Below are 22,422 nucleotides of genomic sequence, written 5' to 3'. Positions count from 1 at the left end.
TGAGAAGAAGGTGTATTCCTTTTTGTCCCTATTTATTTTTCTCCACATATCAATTAGATCTAATTTTTCTAGGACTTCATTCACCTCTCTTACCTCTTTCTTATTTATTTTTCGGTTTGATTTATCTAGATCTGACAGAGGAATATTTAGATCTCCCACTAGTATGGTTTTACTATCTACTTCCTTCTTGAGCTCTGCCAGTTTCTCCTTTATGAATTTGGGTGCTATGCCACTTGGTGCATATATATTGAGCAGTGTTATTGCCTCATTGTCTATACTGCCTTTTATCAGGATGTAATTACCTTCCCTGTATTTTTAATCATATCTATTTTTACTTTGGCTTTGTCAGAAATCGTGATCGCCACTCCTGTCTTCTTTTTCTCATTTGAAGCCCAAAAATTTTGCCTAAGCCCTTACCTTAAACCTGTGTATGTCCACCCACCTTATATGTGTATCTTGTAGACAACATATGGGAGGATTCTAATCCACTCTGCTATTTGCTTCCATTTTATGGATGAGTTCATCCTGTTCACATTCAGAATTATAATTATAGGTTGTGTATTTGCCAACATTTTAGTATTCTCTCCTAGTTCTACCCCTTATTCTTACACTATTTCCTTTTAAACCAGTGATTTGCTTTAAGCCAGTAACCCTTGTCCCTTCCTTTGATTTACTTCCCTTTCTACTCCTTCCGTTATTATTCAACTCTTTTTATTTTTAAGGCCTAATAAATTCCCTCCCCCTTCTTCTCCCCTCCCCCTTTTTACCTCCCCACTCCCCTGTTCCCCTTGGTTTATCCCTTCTGACTTTCTCAGTAGGGTTAGGTAGAGTTTTATATCCCAATGGATATAGCTACTTTTCCCTCTCAGGGTTAATTACACTGAGAGTAAGGGTTAAATATTACCTATTAATGCTCGCTTCCTCTCCTTCTTATAATAGCAGTCATCCCCTCCCCTTCCCATGAACTCTTTGTGTGTAATAGAATATCTTATTTTTCGTATTCATTCAAGTTTCTCTTGGTGAGCTCTACCATTCAACCCCCTTTTTCCCACCCACCCATATCATCTTAGACCAATTAGAATTCCAACCTCTCCCTACGAATAATTCTTCTAATTACTATAATAGTGAATACTATAATAGTGAATGGAGTTCACTACAGAGAATTACATATAACATTTCTCCACATAGGAATACCAATAATTAGATCTTATTGAAGCCCTTAAAGGGGCAAATTTAAAAAATAAGAGTTTTCTTTCTTTCCCTTCTATTTCTTATTTACGTTTTCATGTTTCTCTTGATTTTTGTAGTTGGATATCGAACTTTCCATTTAGTCCTGGACTTTTCTGTGCAAACACTTGGAAATCATCTATCTTGTTGAATGCCCAAACTTTCCTTTAGAAGTATATAGTCAATTTTGATGGGTAGGTGATCCTTTTTTGTAGACCCAGTTCTCTTGCCTTTCTGAATATCATATTCCAAGCCTTGCGGTCTTTTATCATGAAGGCTGCCAGATCCTGTGTGATCCTAATTGGTGCTCCTTGATATCTGAATTGTCTCTTTCTGGCCTCTTGTAAGATTTTTTCTTTTACTTGGAACATCTTGAATTTGGCTATTATATTCCTTGGGGTTGTCTTCAGGGTTTAGTGTAGAGGGTGATCTATGGATCCTTCCAATGTCTATATTGACCTCTTGTTGTAGAACTTCAGGACACTTTTGCTGAATTATTTCTTTTAGTATGGAGTCCAAATTTCTATTTATTTCTGCTTTTTCAGGAAGACCAATGATTCTCAAATTGTCTCTTCTAGACCTGTTTTCTTGATCTGTCAATTTCTCATTAAGATATTTCATGTTTCCTTCTATTTTATCAGTCTTTTGACTTTGTTTTATTTGTTCTTGTTGTCTTGAGAGATCATTGGCTTCTAATTCCCCAATTCTTGTCTTTAAAGACTGATTTTCTGCTATAATGTTTTGATTTTCCTTTTCGATATGGTCTATCCTGTTTTCCAGCTATTTGTTTTTGGTCTCCAATTTGTTTATCAATTCTTTTTATTTGTGGGCATCTTTTTAAAATTGCCCAATTCTAGCTTTTAGAAACTGGTTTTCCTTTTCCAATTACAAAAATCTGCCTTTTAAACTGTTATTTTCTTGCCAGATGTCTTCCGTCTTTTTCATCACCTCAGATTTGAACTCTTCAAGAGGTTGTGACCAGTTTTCATTGTTTTGGGAAGGTTTGGCTATGGTTACTTGTTTGTTCTCTTCTGCTGTTTGCTTTGTTGTCTGGATTTTCTCTATGTAAAAGTTGTTGAGTTTTAAAGATTTCTTCTTGCTGATCTTTCTCTTCTGGTGTTCCTGTGGTGGCTTGCCATTGTTAACCCAGTGCCCTCTAAGCTTTTTCTTCATGCCCAGGATCTGTCTGCTCTCTGTAGGCTCCTGATATCTCAGGTCTAGTTGTTTTCAGGGTCAAGCCTCCTGGTGGTGTCCTTGCTTGTTCCTCTGCCCGAAGCTCATTTAACAGTCTCAGGTAGCTGCTTCCACAGTTAGCACCCGTCTGCACTGGGTCCCCACCCAAGATCTGCCTGCTCTCAGGATCCACGCCCAACTCTGCTCTCATGATCTGCCTTTGAGCCTCCTCTCATTGTCTGTGTTCAAAGTCCAGGTGTTCTTTAGCCTCTTTGGGTCTTAAGTCTTGCTGCTCTCAGGAGCTGACCCTGCTGACCCCAGGTGGCAGCCAAGGACTAATGGGTGCCCCAAATTCACTCTGACTCTTTTGTGCTGGCTTTGGTACTGTAGGTGGTGTGGGGGTGAGAGGGTCTCTCAGCTCACATTTTAGTGAGAGCTGTTTCACCCCTTTGTACCATGGAAATGCCCCAATTCCATGTACCTTCAATGATGCACCCTGTTGTGGGGTCCCTTTGTTCATCTGGATTTATTTTTATGTCTTCTTGAAGAGTCCTGTATGTGTGGATTAGGAGAGGTCAAGCAGCTGCTTTTTTCTCTGCCACCATCTTGACCTGGAACCCCCTAGATATTTATTCTTAATGAAAGGACTGCAGAAAAAATGGGGACTAGCTAAGTTGCCACAATTATTCAAGGAACATTTATCTATGCCTTGTGAAAGTGAACTTTTTTGAGGTAGTGATGGTGTTTCTGATGGTGCTAATATAAATTTATGGTAGTTTGGAAGAATTTGAAAAGCAATCATGGCTTAAAATACAATGTAAATTAATAAAACTTTTAAAAAATGAAAACAATATTTAAAAAAAAAACAAAGAAAACTAGGATTCATAGTTACCTGGAAAATGATGCAATCACTTTCTTCGGAGTATAGAGACTATTGCCTTTATTCGTATTAATTTATTTCACCATTTCCACATCACAAAAAAGATAAAACCATTCTATTGCCTGTTAGCCCCACTACACACTGGGAATTAACATGGGAACAGTTAGTATAAGAAATTACAATTGTACATGTTCTAGTTAACTATTGAGTAAAATCAACACAAACTTCCCTACAAATTCTGGAATTAGAAACAAGAGGATTTCTAAATAGGGTTTTTGGGTTCCAGGAGAGTATCGTGATTCTAGGATCTAGGACTCAAGACCACAAATCCAGTCTTTGAAAGAAGCAGAGACTGATTGGGTTCATGGTTCTCTACTTTCACATGGGCAACAAGCCAATAAAGGCAGAACTGGGAATATGCTGGAGCTGGCCTCAGCTCATGAGAGGGAACCCTTACAGTGTAGGAATTTGCAAACACTAGAAACTAGGGCTATATTCACTGCTTTGTTATTTGTCTAGATTTTTAAAATACATATTAAATTTAAAAGTGTGCCATGCACACATTTTCTGCCCCACCTCCTAGAGAATTTTTTGTTAAACATTTGCCAGCATGCCAATGGGAAATAACTTCAACCTTGTCAACGAGTCATAGTCTGCCCTCTGGATTATGGTTCTACAACACAAAATATGCTAATTTTGAAGGAAAGGTTCTTCATCTCATTTAAAATACTCGATCAAGAGACAAGACATCTGAAATAAGAAGCTTACATATACATTGGTCAGAATTTGTTCAAAGCTGGTCACCTTTGATTTCTTTTTAAACCACATCTGTATTTCATTATTATCTAGGGCTCCCTGGCATTCTTTAGTGATTTCATTTGGCTGTGAGGGCCACAAAGAATGCCTTCCAGACCAATTCACCATAGTGGTTTGGCCAGGAAGAAAGCTGTCTGAGTTTACTAGACAGCTGTTTCTAAGGATCTGGAATTGACCTGATTGTGTTGTTATTTAACATAGTGAATTGTTTTCCCAAACAGGAAATGGTCTAGTCAGCTGTGAAGTGTGACCTTGCCATTCAGGAAGTTTGGAGTCTCCAACTCTGTTCCCTCAGAATCTTCTTGCTGCCATCTGCCACTGCTATCCAATGGTTCCCTGTATTCACTGTGCCTCCCAAACATTACCTCTAGGTCAATTCTAAACACTCCAAAGTTCATTTTTACCTCTTTTCTTAAGTAAAGGCTATCTACCCTCAGTTCCTTTCCTTTGGAGTCCTAAATGACTAGAAATTTATTGGAGAAATTAATTGGGCTCAAGTGTTAAATGAGTTATGGTAGCTTGGTTCTACTGCTCATAGCCTTTTTTTTTTACTTTACTGGGGCTTTCAAGTTCTTAACATAAAAGAGCACATTAAAATTTGGGGGAGCTATATATGATTATAAGCAAAGAAATAATTGGCAGCAAAATGGTCTTTTTGATCTATCAAATCACAGCACATAGCCAGCTGCCATGGCACGATGTCTCAACTTTTATTCTGTATATTTCTGATTGGTCATTGAAGCAGATTCTTTCTCTATGCCACTGTATGGCTGAGCAACTAATCAATCTTAGATCGGATAGCTAAACGACTAATTACTACCACAACTCATTTAACTAATAACAATGATGGAAGGAAAGAAGCATTAGAGAACAATTTCTTAAGACCTAGTATTACCTGCAGTCTCTCTATAGTATTTCTAATTTTCTGAATCAATTTTCCCAGGAGGGTCATATAAAGTGGGAAGAAAAATTAAATACATTTCTGGTTGATGAATTTTCATACCCATTGATCAAAGGCATTTGTAGGTCTGTTGCAGTGTTCAAGTAACTTATGATTTGTGTAATGGATAACAAAACTAAGTTAGCAAAGGCAAAGATGTAGGACACTTGAGAATATATGTAATACTAAATAATCTAATACAAGTCAGTTTGAAAGGTATCCTTCAAACTTTCTTAGAATTATGGCTGAGAAAGCCAGAACCAAAAAATAAGTCAACCTTTTAGTTATTCCTCTGCTTCTACTACTTTTGGCCTAGGCTAAAGAAGAATTAAAGGGATTCATGATCACCTGGAAAAGGAAGTTCTAGACTTGAATGACAAATTTTCTTAGGGGATCTAAGGACCCACTGTCTCCTTTAAAATGATATGATCTAGTGAGTCAACTAATGAAATGTGACCTCGCCTATCAGGAAATCTGGGGTCTCAGAGTCCTCTGATGTCTCTCTGCAAATAAGTATTTATACATATAAAGTTCTGCTAACATTAAACTGATTTTAAATCTAAACAAAATCTTAAAAATTATAATTCACTGTCAGAAATAATTATACCTTTATGTTCTGAAAGAATGGGTAGATTTGATAATAGATATTTGTGTATTTTTTAAATCTATTTGCATGGTGGATCGGAAAGTATATGTAGAATCAGAGTGGAACCTAGAAAACACTTTCCATGCAGGATTTGCATTGGCCTTTATTTTCTCTTCTAATAATTCCTCAGTTGACTCTGACAGTCAAGGGGAAGCTCTGTTTGTCCAGTGTTTGGAGACACAAATCTCAGGGTTACTCTGTGCCCTGTTATCTACACCATTTTCTTCTACTCCATCTCCTACAGCTTCTGCCAAGGCCATCTCCTGGATCTGTCTGTCAAGTTCAGAGATGTCTGTTTCCCCATCTGAAGAAGAGTCTGTGCTGTAATCAATCTCTTCCATACAGGGAGGTTCATCTTCCAGTTCCAGGTCAGTGTTGCTGCCACTGCTGCTCCTTCTACAGATTCAACCAAGAATGAATAGATGGTGAAGATACAGACAAGAACAAAACAGAGAGACAAAGAAAAATAGAGAAACAGAGAGAGAGAGAGACAAAGAGAAGCAGAAAGAGACTAAGACAGAAAGGCCAAGATGGGGGTGGTGGAGAGAGAGACAGAGAGACTTAGTCAAAAGAAATGTTTTCTACTGATTTAAGCAGGAGTCTAAATTATAATCCTAGCTGCTCCTAATGCACTGAATGAACCAAATACAATGTACTTAAATTCCTAGGTTCTTAAAAGGTCTATACAAAGCATACAAACTTACCAGTTGCTATTCTTGTTGAATCATTTCATTTGGGTCAAACTCTTTTCCCATTTGAGGTTTTTATTGGAAGAGATTATGGAGTGGTTTGCCATTTATTTCTCCAGCTCATTATGTTGATGAAGAACAGAGGAAAACTAGGTTAAGTAACTTGCATAGGGTCATAAAGCTAGTGAGTATCTGGGACCAGGTTTGAACTCAGAAAGAATCGCTTTTTGACTCTAGGCTAGTTGCTCTATCCACTGTATCCCCTAACTCCCAATTGTCACTAATATAATCCAATATACAGTAAGAATCTACTATGTTTAAGGCTATGTACTAGATACTAAGTTTGTAAGGATTATATAGAACATAATAATAAAATAATATTATAGATCCTGAGCTAGATGAGAATCCTTCATTCTATAGATGAGTATACTTAGACCTAGGAAATATAAGAGACTTACCCAAACTCCTAAAGTCAGTGCTAGACACCAGACATTTAATAAGCATATTCTTTGTTCAGGCACTATGATAAATTCAGTTGTATGATTGATTCTCAGGTTCTCTAACTTCCTATTCAAGGCCTCTTTCACTTCCCTACAGATTAGAGGCTAGTATCCACCAGGGATAGATCATAGGTTTCTGAAAAGTTGTTGTGAGGGAATAAATACCAGATATGGGGGTGAGCAGCTAATGCAAAAGTCTTATGCCTAACACCTTGAAAATTAAATTAAAACAATTTTAAATCAAAACAAACTTTTAATAAATTCAAACCATTCAGTCAAGAAGATGGGCAGTGAGGTGGTACAGTAGAAAGAGTGCCAGGTCTGGAGTAAGGAAGAATTTTCTTCCTTAGTTCAAATCTGGCCTCAGACCCTTATTAGATTTGTGACCCTAAGCAAGTCACTTAACACTGCTTGCTTCAATTTCCTCACCTGTAAAATTATTTGGAGAAGGAAATCACTCCAGTATCTTTGCCAAGAAAACCTCAAATTAGGTTATGATGAGATAAACACAACTGAACAAAGAACAGGTGAAGAAAAATCAGATACTTGGATTCTAAAAGAATATAATTATTTGATTAGCATGCTATATACTTTGTGAGATTTTTTTAAACTGTGGAGAATAAGAGATATTTCATCAAATTGGAGGGCAAATGTCTTAATTTTCATATAATGGAAAAGAATATAATCTCTAAACTGAAGTCTAATCCCTTATTTCAGGAGACAGACATGAAAATCAATTTCTAAGAGGTATTTCTGGAATAAGGAATATGGTCACCAAATTAAAGCAACATCCCGCTATCTCACCTACCTGGAAGCCAAAGGTTCCTACATAAGTAGCTGGCTGCCACTGGACCCGTCTCCTTTGCCCCATGATGATAAGTTAAATCTCTAACAAAATTCTATAATGTCATGAGATTTGTTTAGTGAACCACTCAAAATGGAAGTAATGACTATGAAAATCAAGTATGACTTCATCAAAAACCAGTCAAGTCAGATCAATTTTATTTTATTCTTGACAAGCTTACTAAAGTGATAAAGAGGAAGAGATAGAAAACCTGTCTTAGAGTCAGGAAGTCTTGGGTTGAAATCTAGCCTCAGAAACTTCCTAGATGTGTGATCCTGGGCAAGTCATTTAGTCCTAATTATGTAGCTCTTACTGAACTTCTTCCTTGGAACCAATACTTAGTATTGATCATAAGACAAAACGTAGAACTTTTGTTAATGTAATTGAGAAATAGTTAAAAATAACAATAAACAAATATAATAAAGCATAGATAAAATTCATTCTTAAAATTAAGTCGGTATACAGAAGAAACACACTATTCTTATGAACAAAATGGAGAAGTATAACTCTTGGTAAAGTTTAATGAATTCAGAATTGATTATCTGACCCAGCATTAACAAGTATTCATTAGTTCAATGTCAAAATAGAAGGTCTCTAACAAAGGGCTTCTCCAATCTAATGGTTGATTCAATCCTTTTTAACCATTATATCAATGACTTATTTAACCACATAAATAATGTGTAATGGGCTGTTTCTAAAAGAGATCCCTGTCACTGAAGATCTCCAACCAGAAGGGGGATGATGACTTACTGTGTTTGCTGTGGAAAAGAATATTGATCAGATAAAGGAAGGAATTTTTGGTGACTGAGGCCTTTCTAATTCTTATTTCTTATAGTTCTTTGGTCAGCCCAAGGCATCCTTATTGATGAATGGGCTTACATAAATATGAAGCAGAGCCTCATCTGATTTTGGCCTATAACTAATAAACTTCTATTATTCATCCTTCATTTTAGAAGAGGACCAATAACATCATAGTAGGGGTTTCAATCTCAAATAGAAGGGACACTGAAACTTATATAAAGATCCCTGCAGTCTGTATCCTGACTTGTATTTTAAAAATGTATTCATTTCTTAATTCCCAGGTATCTCCCTGCTCTCCCCACACTAAAGAAGACATCATTTTAAAATGAAATGTTATCTGTACTTTATTGTCTTTCTACTTATTATGTTATTTATTTCTCATTTATCATACGTTAAGATATCTATTTCTCAATTATATTTTAAACTCTGCCTTGCACTGTAATGGACCAATAGCTATATATTTAACACTTCTCCTCACTATGGGTTCTTTTTTAATGTCATAGATCCCGTTAGTAGTTGGTTGGAATTTATAAGCTTTTTCTCAAAATAATGTTTCTAAATAAATAAAATCAAGTTAAAAGGTTACAAAGTAAATAATTATATAATCCAGATCCTATTTTTTAACAATTAGCTGGGTAATTCAAAATATAACTTCCATGTAACTCACTGAAAGCTTCTATTTAGTTTTCCTTGAAAATTTCCTAATTAGTCATCATTGACATATGTATAGAGAATTTATAAGGCACTATACAAACCAAAATGACTCATCTAGGAAGGTGAATTGCTTGGGACTTGTTTACAATCTCTCCATCTTGAAGTATTTGTGTGTATATTTATCTCTGAATTTATCTTTAAGTGACATGGGTATACCTAGTTGTATCCACAACATCTGAGGATTTGGTATTTGATATATACTCCAAAGAGAAGATACATACTTTAGGGGAAGAGAAAAATGTTCATTTTGTAAAGACAAAATGTCTTAACAGTTGTCTTAACACAGTGCCATGTATAGAGTAGGTATTTGGTAAATTCTGAATGGTTTAGACAAGAGTACTGTATACTTGTTTACATAAAATCATTGTTGAGAAGAATTTGTAGATAAGCTGTTAAGAAGTGGAATAGAACTTAGAAATAATCCACCCCAAATTTTCCACCATTTGGAAACTGAAGTGCTGAAACATTAAGTAACATACCTACACCCACAAAGGTCATAGGTAAAAGAGCTTGAATTTTAACCCAGCTACTATGACTCCAAATTTAGTTGTTTTTGAACTTTATCTTACTGACTGATAAGGGGATGGGAATGATGGTTAGGAAGCTCTTTCTTTACAAGTTGATAAAAAATTTTTAAATAATTTTTATTTTTTAGAAAAGTTATCATGTTTACATGACTCATGTTCTTACTTTCCCCTTCACCCCCTGAACTCCTCCCCCCCCCATAGCCAATGCGAATTTCCCTGGTTTAACATGTGTCATCAATCAAGACTTATTTCCAAATTGTTGATAGTTGCATTGGTATGGTAGTTTGGGGTCTAAATCCCCAATCATGTCCGCCTCAACCCATGTGTTCAAGCACTTGCTTTTCTTCTGTGTTTCCTCTCCTGTAGTTCTTCCTCTGAATGTGGGTAGGGTTCTTCTCCATAAGTCCCTCAGAATTGTTATGGATCATTGCATTGCTGCTAGTACAGAAGTCTTACATTCTATTTTACCACAGTGTATTGGTCTCTGTGTACAATGTTCTTTTGGCTCAGCTCCTTTCACTCTTCATCAATTCCTGGAGGTCTTTCCAGTTCACATGGAATTCCTCCAGTTTATTATTCCTTTTAGCTCAATAATATTCCATCACCAGCATATACCACAGTTTGTTCAGAAATTCCCCAATAGAAGGGCATACCATCGTTTTCCATTTTTTTGTCACCACAAAAATCATTGCTATAAATATTTTTGTACAAGTCTGTTTATCTATGATCTCTTCGGGGGTACAGACACAACAGTGGTATGGCTGGATCAAAAAGCAGGCAATTTTTATAGCCCTTTGAGCGTAGTTCCAAATTGCCATCCAGAATGGTTGGATCAGTTCACAACTCCACCAGCAATGCATTAATGTCCCAATTTGGCCACAACCCCTCCAGCATTCATTACTCTCCCCTTCTTTCATTTTAGCCAATCTGCTAGGTGTGAGGGGATACCTCAGAGTTGCTTTGATTTGCATTTCTCAGAGATTTAGAATACTTTCTCATGTGCTTATTGATACTTTTGATTTCTTTACCTGAAAATTGCCTATTCATGTCTCTTGTCCATTTATCAATTGGGGAATGGCATGATTTTGATTTGCATTTCTCTAATCAGAGATTTGGAGCACTTTCTCATGTGCTTATTGATAGTTTTGATTTCTTTATCTTAAAATTGCCTATTCATGTTCCTTGCCCATTTATCGATTGGGGAATGGCTTCATTTTTTATACAATTGATTTAAATCCTTGTATATTTGAGTAATTAGATCCCTGTCAGAGTTTTGTTATAAAGATTTTTTCCCAATTTGTTGTTTCCCTTCTGATTTTGGTTGCGTTGTTTTTGTTTGTACAAAAGCTTTTTAATTTAGTATAATCAATCATCCCATTCACATTCAGAGTTATAATTATCAATTGTGTAATCCCCAACATTTTGCTATCCTCTCTTAGTTCTACCCCTTCTTCTTAGGCTATTTCCTTTTAAACCAGTAATCCTTGTCCCCTCCCTTGATGTCCTGCCCTTTCTACCCCCTCCCTTGTTATTCCCCTCTTTTTACTTTTAAGGTCTAATGAATTCCCTCTCCCTTCTCCTCCCCTCCCTTTTTTGACCTCCCCACTCCTCTGCTCCCCTTGGTTTATCCCTTCTGACTTTCTTAGTTGGAGCTCAAATAGAGGTCTATATCTCAATGGATATAGCTACTCTTTCCTCTCAGGGTTAATTCCACTGACAGTAAGGTTTAAATATTACCTCTTAATGCTCTCTTCTTCTCTTTTTTAAAATAGTATTTATCTTCTCCCCTTCCCATGCCCTCTTTGTGTGTAATAGAATATCCTATTTTTCTTATTCATTCAAGTTTCTCTTGGTATCCTCTACTATTCACCCCCCTCTTTCCCACCCACCCCATTATCCTCTTAGACCATTTAGTATTCCAACCTCTCCCTGTAAATAATTCTTCTAATTATTATAATAGTGGATAGTATAATAGTGAATAGATTTCACTACAGAGAATTACACATAACATTTCTCCATATAGGAATACAAATAATTAGATCTTATTGAAACCCTTAAAGAGGCAAGTTTTTAAAAATACGAGTTTTCTTCCTTTCCCTTCTGTTTCTTATTTACCTTTTGATATTTCTCTTAGTTTTTTGTGGTTGGATATTGAACTTTCCATTTAGTCCTGGTCTTTTCTGTGCAAATACATGGAAATCTTCTATCTTGTTGAATGCCCATATTCTCCCCTGAAAGTATATAGTCAGTTTTGATGGGTAGGTGATCCTTGGTTGTAGACCCAGTTCTCTTGCCTTTCTGAACATCATATTTGAAGCCTTGCGGTCTTGTAGTGTGGAGGCTGCCAGATCCTGTGTGATCCTGATTGGTGCTCCTTGATATCTGAATTGTCTCTTTCTGGCTTCTTATAAGATTTTTTTCTTTTACTTGGAACCTCTTGAATTTGGCTATTATATTCCTTGGGGTTGTCTTTTCAGGGTTTAGTGTAGAGGGTGATCTATATATCCTTTCAATGTCTATATTGGCCTCTTGTTGTGGAATTTCAGGTCAATTTTGCTGAATAATTTCCTTTAGTATGGAGTCCAAATTTCTATTAATTTCTGCCTTTTCAAGAAGACCAATGATTCTCAACTTATCTCTTCTAGACCTGTTTTCTTTATCTGTCAATTTCTCAGTGAGATATTTCATGTTTCCTTCTATTTTATCAGTCTTTTGACTTTGCTTTATTTGTTCTTGTTGTCTTGAGAGATCATTGGCTTCTACTTGCTCATTTCTTGTCTTTAGAGACTAGTTTTCTGCTCTATTCTTTTGATTTTCCTTTTCAATTTTGTCTATCCTGTTTTCCAGCTATTTGATTTTGGTCTCCAATTTGCTTATTAAGTCTTTTGATTTGTGGGCAACTTTCTCTGATTGCCTAATTCTAGCCTTTAGAGACTGGTTTTCAGCTATAATCTTTTGGTTTTCCTTTTGAGTCTGGTCTGTTTGGTTCTTCAAGGCTTCCAGCTGTTCATTTCTGGTCTTCAATTTGGGAAGGTTTGGATATGATTACTTGTTTGTTCTCCTCTGCTATTTGATCATAGGGTCAAATTGCTCTAGAAAATAACTGAATCAGTTCACAACTTTCCCATCAGTACATTAGAGTGTCAGGTTTCCTATATTTCCTCCTAGTTTTTTTTTTTCATTTTCTTTTTTCTGTCATAATAGCCAGTCTGATAGGTATTGAATAGTAGCTCAGTTTTTTAAATTACATTCATCTAATGAATAGTGACTTAGAATATTTTCACATGACTATAGAGAGTTATAATTACTATGTCTGAAAACTGCCTATTCACATCTTTTGACTATTTAACAATTGGGGAAGGACTTGTATTCCTATATAGTTAACTCATTTCTCCATGTATTTGATAAATGAGGCCTTTATTAAAGAAACTTGTAAAAAAATTATTTCACCCTTATAATTACTCTCTGTCCTATCCCCACTCACATTTATTCTTTTCTCTCTCCTTTCATCTTAGAATCACTACTCTGTATTGGTTCTAAGGCAGAAGAGAGGAAGGGTAGGCAATGAGGGTTAAGTGACTTGTTTAGGGTCACACTACTAGGAAGTGTATAGGACCAAATTTGAACCTAGGACCTCCTCTCTCTAGACCTGGTTTTCAATGAACTGTGACACCCAGTTTCCCTCTGCCCTTTTTTCTATCAGCCCCTTCTGCACTTATTCCCTTTCCCTCCTACTTTTCTGCAGGATTAAATAGATTTCTATTACCAATTGATTATGTAAGTTATTCCCTCTCTGAGCCAATACTAATGAGAATAAGCCTGAAATGTTCACCTCCTCACTTCCTCCATCTTCCCCTCCAATGTAAAAGTTCTTTCTTCTCTCTTTTTTTGTGAGATAATTTATCCCACTCTATTTCTCCCCTCCCCTTTCTCTCAAGGCATTCTTCTTTAATACCCTTTAATTTTATTTTTCAAGATATCATCCCATTATATTCAATTTGCACCCTTATGTCCTATATATACTGCTTCTAGCTGTCCTAATAATCATAAAGTTCTTAGTTGTTAAAAGAATCATCTCCCCATGTAAGAATTTAAGCATTTTAATATTATTGATTGTCTTTTGATTTCTCTTTCCTATTTATTATTTTATGTTTCTCTTGAATCTTATATTTGAGAGTCAAATTTTGATTCAGCTCTGATCTTCTTATTAGGAATGTTTGAAAATCTTTTTTCATTTAATATTCATTTTTTTCCTTTGAAAGTTTATACTCAATTTTGCTGAGTGATTCTTGGTTGAAGGGGTAACTCCTTTGCCCTCTGGGATATAAAATTCTAGCCTCTTCATTCTTTTAACTTAAAAGCTGGTAAATCTTGTGCTAGTCTGACTGTGATTCCATGATATTTGATTTTTTCTTTTTGTCTTCTTGCAATATTTTCTTCTTGACTTGGGAGTTCCAGAATTTGGTGAAAATATTACAGTTATCTTTTTAATTCCTCTTTCAGTAGATGATTGATTGGTGAATTCTTTCCACTTCTATTTTAACCTCTAGTTTGAGAATAATTGATAATTTTTGTAAAGATTATTATTAAGCTTCTTTTTTAATCATGATATTTTGGCAGTTCAATATTTCTTAGATTTTCTCTTTTGGATTGATTTTCTAAGTCAGTTGTTTTTCCCAATGACAAATTTCACATTTTATTCTACTTCTTTTTCATTCTCTTGAATTTGTTTCTTGGCATCTAATGGACTCATTAGCTTCCACTTGCTGAATTGTAATCTCAACGAATGAATTTATTCATTGAGCTTTTATTTGCCCCTTTTCATTTTGCCAATTCAATTTTTTTTAATTCTTTATCTCAAAAATTTTTTGTACCTCTTTTCCCATATGGTCAATGTTACCATGTTACCTTTTAAGAAGTTCTTTTCTTCATTGAATTTTTATATATCTTTTCTTTTTCTATTTGTTCAATTCTGCTTTTTAAATATTTCTTCTCTTAAGTAGACTCTTTTACTTCTTTTACTAATTGGTGAAGTCTTTTTTTTTAGGTATTATTCTCTTCAGTACTTTTGAGCCACCTTTACCAAGCTGTTGACTCTTTTTTCATGATTTTCCTGCTTCGCTCTCATTTTTCCCAATTTTTTTCTACCTCTCTTATTTGATTTTTAAGTCCATTTACGCTCCTTTTCAATTCCTTTTGGACATGAAAGCAATAGATGAGGCAGCTTTGACATTGTTGTCTTCTTCAGCTTTTGTGTTCTGGTCTTCCTAGTAACCAAAATTGCTTTCTATGTTGACCCTTTTTTATTGTTTGCTCATTTTCCATATTTTTTATTTCTCTAGTAACTTAAAAAAACTTTTAAATTTATGGTCTGTTCCTGTGGTTCAGGGAGCACAATTCCAACATTCAGGTTTTTTGTGGAACTACCTTTGGAGCCAGCTCTGGGGATATCTGAGGTTTCACTTCTTCCAAGGTGGTTTGACCTAAGGAGACAAGTATTTAATGTTCTCCCAAATTGTGCTCTGGTCTATGATCAACCACATGCACATTTTCCACCTTAGTACCACGACCAGTGTCTTCTCTCATGCAACCACAAGCACTTATGTGTACTAGTCTATGCCCTGAGTCCCCAAACCAAAGATGGGCCCTGTATCTATATAAGGGTAATTCAAAAAGAGTCTTCAACCTAAAGCTTACAAAAGGACTTCTGTAATCTTCTGAGTAGTGATCTGACTCCCCCTTACTATCTGTAGCTGAGAGCTCCAGAAGCCCTTGCTGCTGATTCAGCAGCCTTCAAGACCTGCTGCAGCAGTGGGACATACCTTGAAGTGCTGCTTTGCACTCCACTTCTAACCCTATGCAAGAGATCTTTTGTGCCAGACTTCTAAGTTGTTTGGGCCTGAAAAATTATTTCCCTCCTTCTTGTAGTTTATGTTCTTCCAGAATTTATTTTGAGATTATATCTCAGCTGTTTAGTGGGTAACTTGGTAGAGATCTGGTTGGTCTGTATATCTTCTCTGTCATCTTAGCTTTGCCACATAGTCTGTGTTTTAAGGAATACCTCCATGTACTGGAAACTAAATTTGAAAGACAATAAGGTAAATAATGTCCATAAAAAGAAAACATAAATGGCAAAGTGTGTTCAGAGAGTCAGACCTGGAGTCAGGAATAATTACCATCCTGAGTTCAAATTTTACTTTAGACATTTATGTGATCCTGGGCAAGTTATTTTACTTTGTGTTAATTTCCTCATCCAGAAAATAAGCTGGAGAAGGAAATGGCAAGCTAGTCAGATATTTTTGCCAAGAAAAACTCAAATGGTGTCATGAAGTGTTGGACAGGACTAAAGCAATTGAATTTTCACAATGGAAAGAAAAATAATGAATTGTTCAAAGAATCCAATGCAAATAGAAAATAATCATCAAAAACTTAAGATTTTTAAAAGCTATCTTTAGAATATAGAAGTTGAACATGTAATAAAAGGCTGGTATGTGCCATGGTTCTGTCAGAAGAGTATCTAGACTACTTAAAATAGAGAATGAATAGAAAAGCTAAAAGCAGGAAAAGTTTCTGTTTAGTTTTAGTTATATTGAGGAAAAGTATAGCAAAGGAAAGGTAGGATGGGAGAGATGGAAGAATAATAATAAATCATCAAGAAAAGACAGAGCTCTTCAATTCATTGTGTTCCTTTTTTTCTCTGCAAAGGAGAGTACATGTATTGGAAAAGGGAAGAAAAGAATGGTTTGTACTGATATCTAAGATATCTAAGATAATGATATCTAAGATAATGAATGATATATTAGGGTCAAATCTACTTCAACACAAAAAATTCAAGCTATCAGGTCTAGATCTACTACAACCCAGATTCCAGAAAATGTATTGTCCAATGATCCTATTTAATTATTTGTATCATTCTCACTGAACTTTGAAAGATCATGGTGAATGGGAAAAGACTGTATAGATGTTTTTTATATGTTTTCCAAAAAAGAGGAAGGGAATTTAGAATATAAATTTTAGACCAGTGATCATGACTTGTACTACAAACAAATTTCTGGAATAATAATATCAATCATATAAGAATAGAGATTTTGAGTTTATTGGAATAGATAATCTGCAGTCTTAGTCCTACAGCACTTAAATGGGAGGCTAAATGAATTTTTCAGGGTTATAAAGCCAGTTTGTGTTAGATACCAGATTTGAACATTAATCTTCCTGGTGGCCTTTCTATCTAATATAGGCTGCCTCTCTTGTGGACAAGACAATTGTAGCATTTGGTGGATTCAGAAATTATTGACTTTGGGCAACTAGGTGGGTCAGTGGATTGAGAGCCAGATCTCAATGGGAGGACCTGGGATCAAATCTGACCTCCGAAATTTCCTCACTATGTGACCCTGGGCAATTCACTTAATTACTAATGTCTAACCCTTACTGCTCTTCTGCCTTGAAACCAATATACAATATTGATTCTAAGATGAAAGGTAGATGTTTTAAAAAAGAAATTATTGACTGTCTGGACTATAAAAGTATTCACTAATGGTTCAATATAGCCTTAGAAAAAGGGCTCTAACAGAATCCCCAGGAATCTCTATTTGACCTTCAATATTTAATATTGTTATCAGTAGGGCTCAGCAGGATTTCTGTCTCCAGGTGGTAGCTATTATTATTATTCAAGTGCATGAAGAGCTTTCCCTTTAAACTTAACCAGCTACTACTTGGGTCTAGTGAGCAAAACTAGAAGGTAGGGGTGGGAGCTGTGATGAAATACAGGTAACTTTAATGAATCTTCCTAGTAGTGAATTTATTAAAAAATGTTATAACCTGCCTTAAGAAAAAGAAAACCTTTCTTCAGTGGAAGTTTTAAAACATTGGATGACTACCATTTCTTTGACATTTCTTGTCCAAGCATGCAGTGTATAACAGACTGGTCCCGAGGTCCTTTCTTATATAGAGATTCAGTATTTCTTTGGGCTATCAGGGACCTAGCAGGTGAGATGTTGCAGAGTGTTTTTAAACATGGAAGTTCACAGCTGGAGACTTTTACAATCAAGTTGCTCTATATCTCTCATTTTAATGAAGCACCTTCTTTCCTAAAGACTTACTAATCATTATCTACTTAGGCTGTTACCAATTAAGATCAGTAGTATGCTAGGGGTTTTCCTCATGATTTATAGAATGCCAGCACTTCATAAATCAGGCAATGCTGTTTATCCACCTGCTTATTCCTAAACTCTGAAAATGGGTAATCAGCAGCATGGTTACATGTCAGTATTGAATATAAATCAAAATTTCACTTATTAATTTTTCTCTTGCTGAAATGATGTTCTTGCTTGCCTATTTAGGGCCCCAGGTTTTTAGAATTACAACTAGTAGCACTTTCTGTTAAAGGTCTAAAAATTTATAGTCTCAAGTCACTTGTAAAAGAGAATACATGGGTTCTGTTTTCTTGTCCCAAAGAAAAATCTCCATCTCTGGGGTAGGTTTATTATTCTTTTTAAATAAAATTCTGGAATATAGAATTATTAGCATGAATACTAGGTACCCATTAAAGTTATAACATCAAGTAAAGTCAGTGTGCTATTTTAAAAGTAAGTAAAATAAATGGCTATTTGCATGTCCTATTTATATATTTATATGGGCAAATGAACCCACTATTTGAAAAAAAAACTTTGGAAAATTGGAAAACAGTATAAGAAAACTTAGACTTAGATCAACATCTCATACCCTATATGAAGATAAATTACATATCTTAAATATAAAGATAAGACTTAAATATAAAGAGGGAAATTATAGTATCCCTTGACCATTTGCCAATTGTGGAATGTCTTGATTTCTTACAAATTTGACTTAGTTCCTTATAAATCTGAGAAATTAGACCTTTGTTAGAGAATTTTGTTATAAATTTTTTCCCCAGTTTGTTACTTCCCTTCTAAATTTGGTTGCTTTGGTTTTGTTTATACAAAACCTTTTAAATTTAATATAATTGAAATTATTAATTTTACATCATGTAATATTCTCTATCTCTTGCATGGTATTAAATTATTTCCATAGATCTGATAGGTATAGCATTCTTTGTTCCCCTAATCTAAATTTCTTGTCCCAAAAGCTGTGATCTTTGGGTTTATCAAACACTAGCTTGCTGAGGTCATTTACCCAAATCTATTCCATTGATCTACCCTTCTATCTCTTAGCCAGTACCATACTGTTTTGATGATCACTGCTGTATAGTACATTTCCCCTCCATTTTAAAAAGCCCTTTCGTACAATCTCTTTTATATGAGAAATTTTATCTTTCCCTTCCCCCTTTTTACAATGCAACCTAATTTCTAACCCCCTTATTTCTTTTTTTTAAATTTTTTTTTGTGGGGGGAATAATATTCCATCACAACCAACTGACACCAAGCCCTTTGTCTATGTAAATTCCTTTTATTGGCTCTAATAATTATAAAATTCCTAGCAGTTATATTTATTATTTTCCCATTTAAGTATATAGTTTATTGAGACTCTTATGATTACTCTTTCATGTTTATCCTTTTATGATTTTCTTGAGTCTGGTGTTTGAATGCCAGATTTTCTAATCATTTCTGATCTTTTCATCAGGAATGCTTGAAAGTCCTCTATTTCATTAAATATACTTTTTTCACCTTACTGGCATTTTTAAACCTTTACTTTCCATCTTAAAATCAGAACTACGTGTTGGTTGCAAGGCAGAAGAATGGTAAAGGCTAGACAATGAGGGTTGAGTGACTTATCTAGGTTCACAAAGCTAAAATATATCTAATGCTAGATTTGAACCCAGGATATCCTGTCTGTAGGTCTGGCTCTCGATTGACTGAGCCACCTAACTGCCCCACACACACACACACACACATTAGGATAATACTCAGTTTTTCTGGGTACATTATTCTCATTTTTAATCCTAGCTTCTTTGCCTTCCAGTATATCAGATTTTGAGCCTTTGACTCCTTTAAAGTAGAAACTGCTAAATATTTTTTGATCCTAACTATAGACCCACAAAACTTGAACTGTTTCTTTATGGTTGTTTGAAGTATCTTCTCTTTGACTGGGGAGCTCTGGAATTTGGCTATAATATTTCTGGTAATTTTCATCTTGTTTGTTCTTTCAGAAGGTCATCAGTGTCACATGGGTCAATGGGGATTTGATTGGGGATATAGACTCTAAACCAGTGGTCCCCAAACTTTTTTGGCCTACTACCCCCTTTCCAGAAAAAAATATTACTTAGTATCCCCTGTCACATAGTATCACCGCCCCCTACAATTATTCACCACCCCGAAATGCACCTGTGGCCATCACCATTCCCTTGGATCACTGCAGTACCCACAAGGGGGCAGTGATGCCCACTTTGGGAATCACTGCTCTAAACTATAACCTAAAGCAAATATCAATAATATGGAAATAGGTCTTGATCAATGACACATGTAAAACCTAGTAGAATTGTTCATTGTCTATAGGAGGGAGATGGGAGAAGAGAGAAATAACAGGAATCATGTAACCATGGAAAAATATTCTAAATTAATTAATTAAATAAATAAACTGTAAAAAAAAGGTGAACAAAAGATTCTTTCAATTTGTATTTTACCTTCTGGATCTAGGATATTGGGACTATTTTCCATGATAATTTCTTGAAATATGAATTGTAGGATTTTATTTCAATCATAACTTTCAGGTACTTCAATAATCCTTAAATTTTCCTTAGATCTATTTTACAAGTCAGTTGTTTTTTCAATGAAGTATTTCTCATTTTCTTCTGTGTTTTTTTCTATCTTTTTAATAATTTGTTCCTTGACATCTTGTGGAGTCATTAGCTTCCAATTCTGTTTTTTAAGAAGTTCTTTTCTCCTTTGAATTTTTGTACCAACTTTATTTGCCTATTTTCCTTTTTAAATAATTCTTTTCTTCAGGGAATTTTTATGCCTCATTTATCATTAGGCCAATTCTGTTTTTTAAGATAATTTTTTTCAGTATTTTTGTGCTTCTTTGTAGCAAGTTGTTAATTCTCTTTTTGTAATTTTCTTTTATCACTCTCATTTTATCCCAAATTTTCCTCTACCACTTTTATGTTTTTCTTTAACTCTTCTGGGAATTCTTATTACACTTTCATCCACTTAGAATATTTCTTTCAGGCTTTGCTTGCAAATGTTGTTATATTTTTGTCTTCTGATTTTATGTGTTGGCCTTTCCTGCCACTGTCATAGCTTTTATAGTCAAGTTCTTGATATTGTTGTTTGCTCACTTTTCAACTCTATTTCTTGATTTAGAATTTTATTGGACTCTGCTCATCTAGATGTGGAAAGGCATTGTCACAAGTCTCAGGCTGTTTTGTGCTTCTGTTTTCAGAGTGAGTTCTGGAGTTGTGTAAGTGTTTAGGGAGTCCAAAGTGGTGTGGGATACCTTAGAGAAGTTATGGTCACTGAAATCTCCAGGTATGGTCTCTGGTCGTATTAAGGCAGGGTCCTTGGTCTCCTGTAGAAATAAGTCCTAGCATTTTATTTGTCTTGGAGTTGAGACCAGGGCCCTTACTTCATTGTGACCAAACTCCAGTGCTCCTTACCACCTTGGAAGTATGACCCATAATTTCTTATGGGTAATATGGTCATTAATCAGGACCAGATATATCCAGTGCCAGCAAAAGTTCCCCTATAAACTCTTTATAGCAAGTTATCTGATCCTATCACTGACTCTTCTCTAAGGGCTCCCAAAGCTGCTGTCATTATTGTGGCAGCTATTGCTGCCACCCTCTGTGGAGCCTCTGGACAGGCTTCCATTCTGGCATCAGAAATCTTTCCTACTAATTTCCTAAGTTTTCATAGGGTAAAAAAAAACTCATCTTGAGCTTTTGCTGGTTTTGTCAATTGAAAATGTGATTTGAGGCATTATTTTAAAGTCGAAGGGAGGTACTAAGAGAATTCAGCTAGGTTGCCTCTAATCTGATATCTTGACTCAGCCTTCTCAATAAATGATTTAAAAAAATCATTCTTCCCTTAATTCAAAATGAAATGTTTAAAGTAAATATCAATAAACATTTATTAAGTACTTCCTTTGTGCCAAGTGTTGTGCTGAGTTCTTGGCATACAAAAGGACAAAAGTTATTTCTTGTCCTCAAGGCATTTGTAATCTATTGTGGGAAACAGCATGTAAATATATATATATATATATATATATATATATATTTATACATACACACACACACCAAGTTTTGAATAGGATAAATAGGAAGTAATTAACGTAGAGAAGGCATTGGAATTAAGAATGTTTAGAGAAATGTGCTAACATTATTGTAGTAATACGTTCTGGATTTCCTCCAATAATGCCATGCAATGTTTCCTTATATTTTCCAACCTATTCTACCCTATCCTTCCATCCAAACCAAGTTATTTTCTTTATTGATACCTAACCATAATCCTCATTTCTAGACATTTGATCTTGGTTTTGTTTTCAGATGAAATATTTTCCTCATTCAGCTGTAGTTATCTTAATTCTTCTCAATTTCCATGAGTAGTCTTACATTCCCTCTCTTAATCCAAAGTTTTCTATGACTATTTCAATCCATTGATATTGCTACTTTCTCAAACTTCTGTTGTATATATATATATGTATATATATATATGTATATATATATACATATATATATATATATATATATAGTG

General features: G+C 35.1%; 1 protein-coding gene across 1 annotated transcript in view; it reads right to left on the bottom strand.

The window, feature by feature from the left end:
* Window positions 1-5,784: 5,784 nt before the first annotated feature.
* Window positions 5,785-22,422, bottom strand: part of AGBL1 (AGBL carboxypeptidase 1) — an 832,111-nt gene continuing 815,473 nt past the window's right edge. The window contains exon 23 of the mRNA XM_044660138.1: window positions 5,785-6,078. Within this exon, the coding sequence (XP_044516073.1) occupies window positions 5,826-6,078 (253 nt within the window). The 3' untranslated portion in view covers window positions 5,785-5,825. The remainder of the gene's footprint in view (window positions 6,079-22,422) is intronic.

Source organism: Gracilinanus agilis, chromosome 2, assembly GCF_016433145.1.
Source record: "Gracilinanus agilis isolate LMUSP501 chromosome 2, AgileGrace, whole genome shotgun sequence".
In the NCBI taxonomy this organism is placed as follows: domain Eukaryota; kingdom Metazoa; phylum Chordata; class Mammalia; order Didelphimorphia; family Didelphidae; genus Gracilinanus; species Gracilinanus agilis.
Note: the sequence above shows the minus strand (reverse complement) of the source record. Positions and strands in the feature narration are given on the sequence as shown.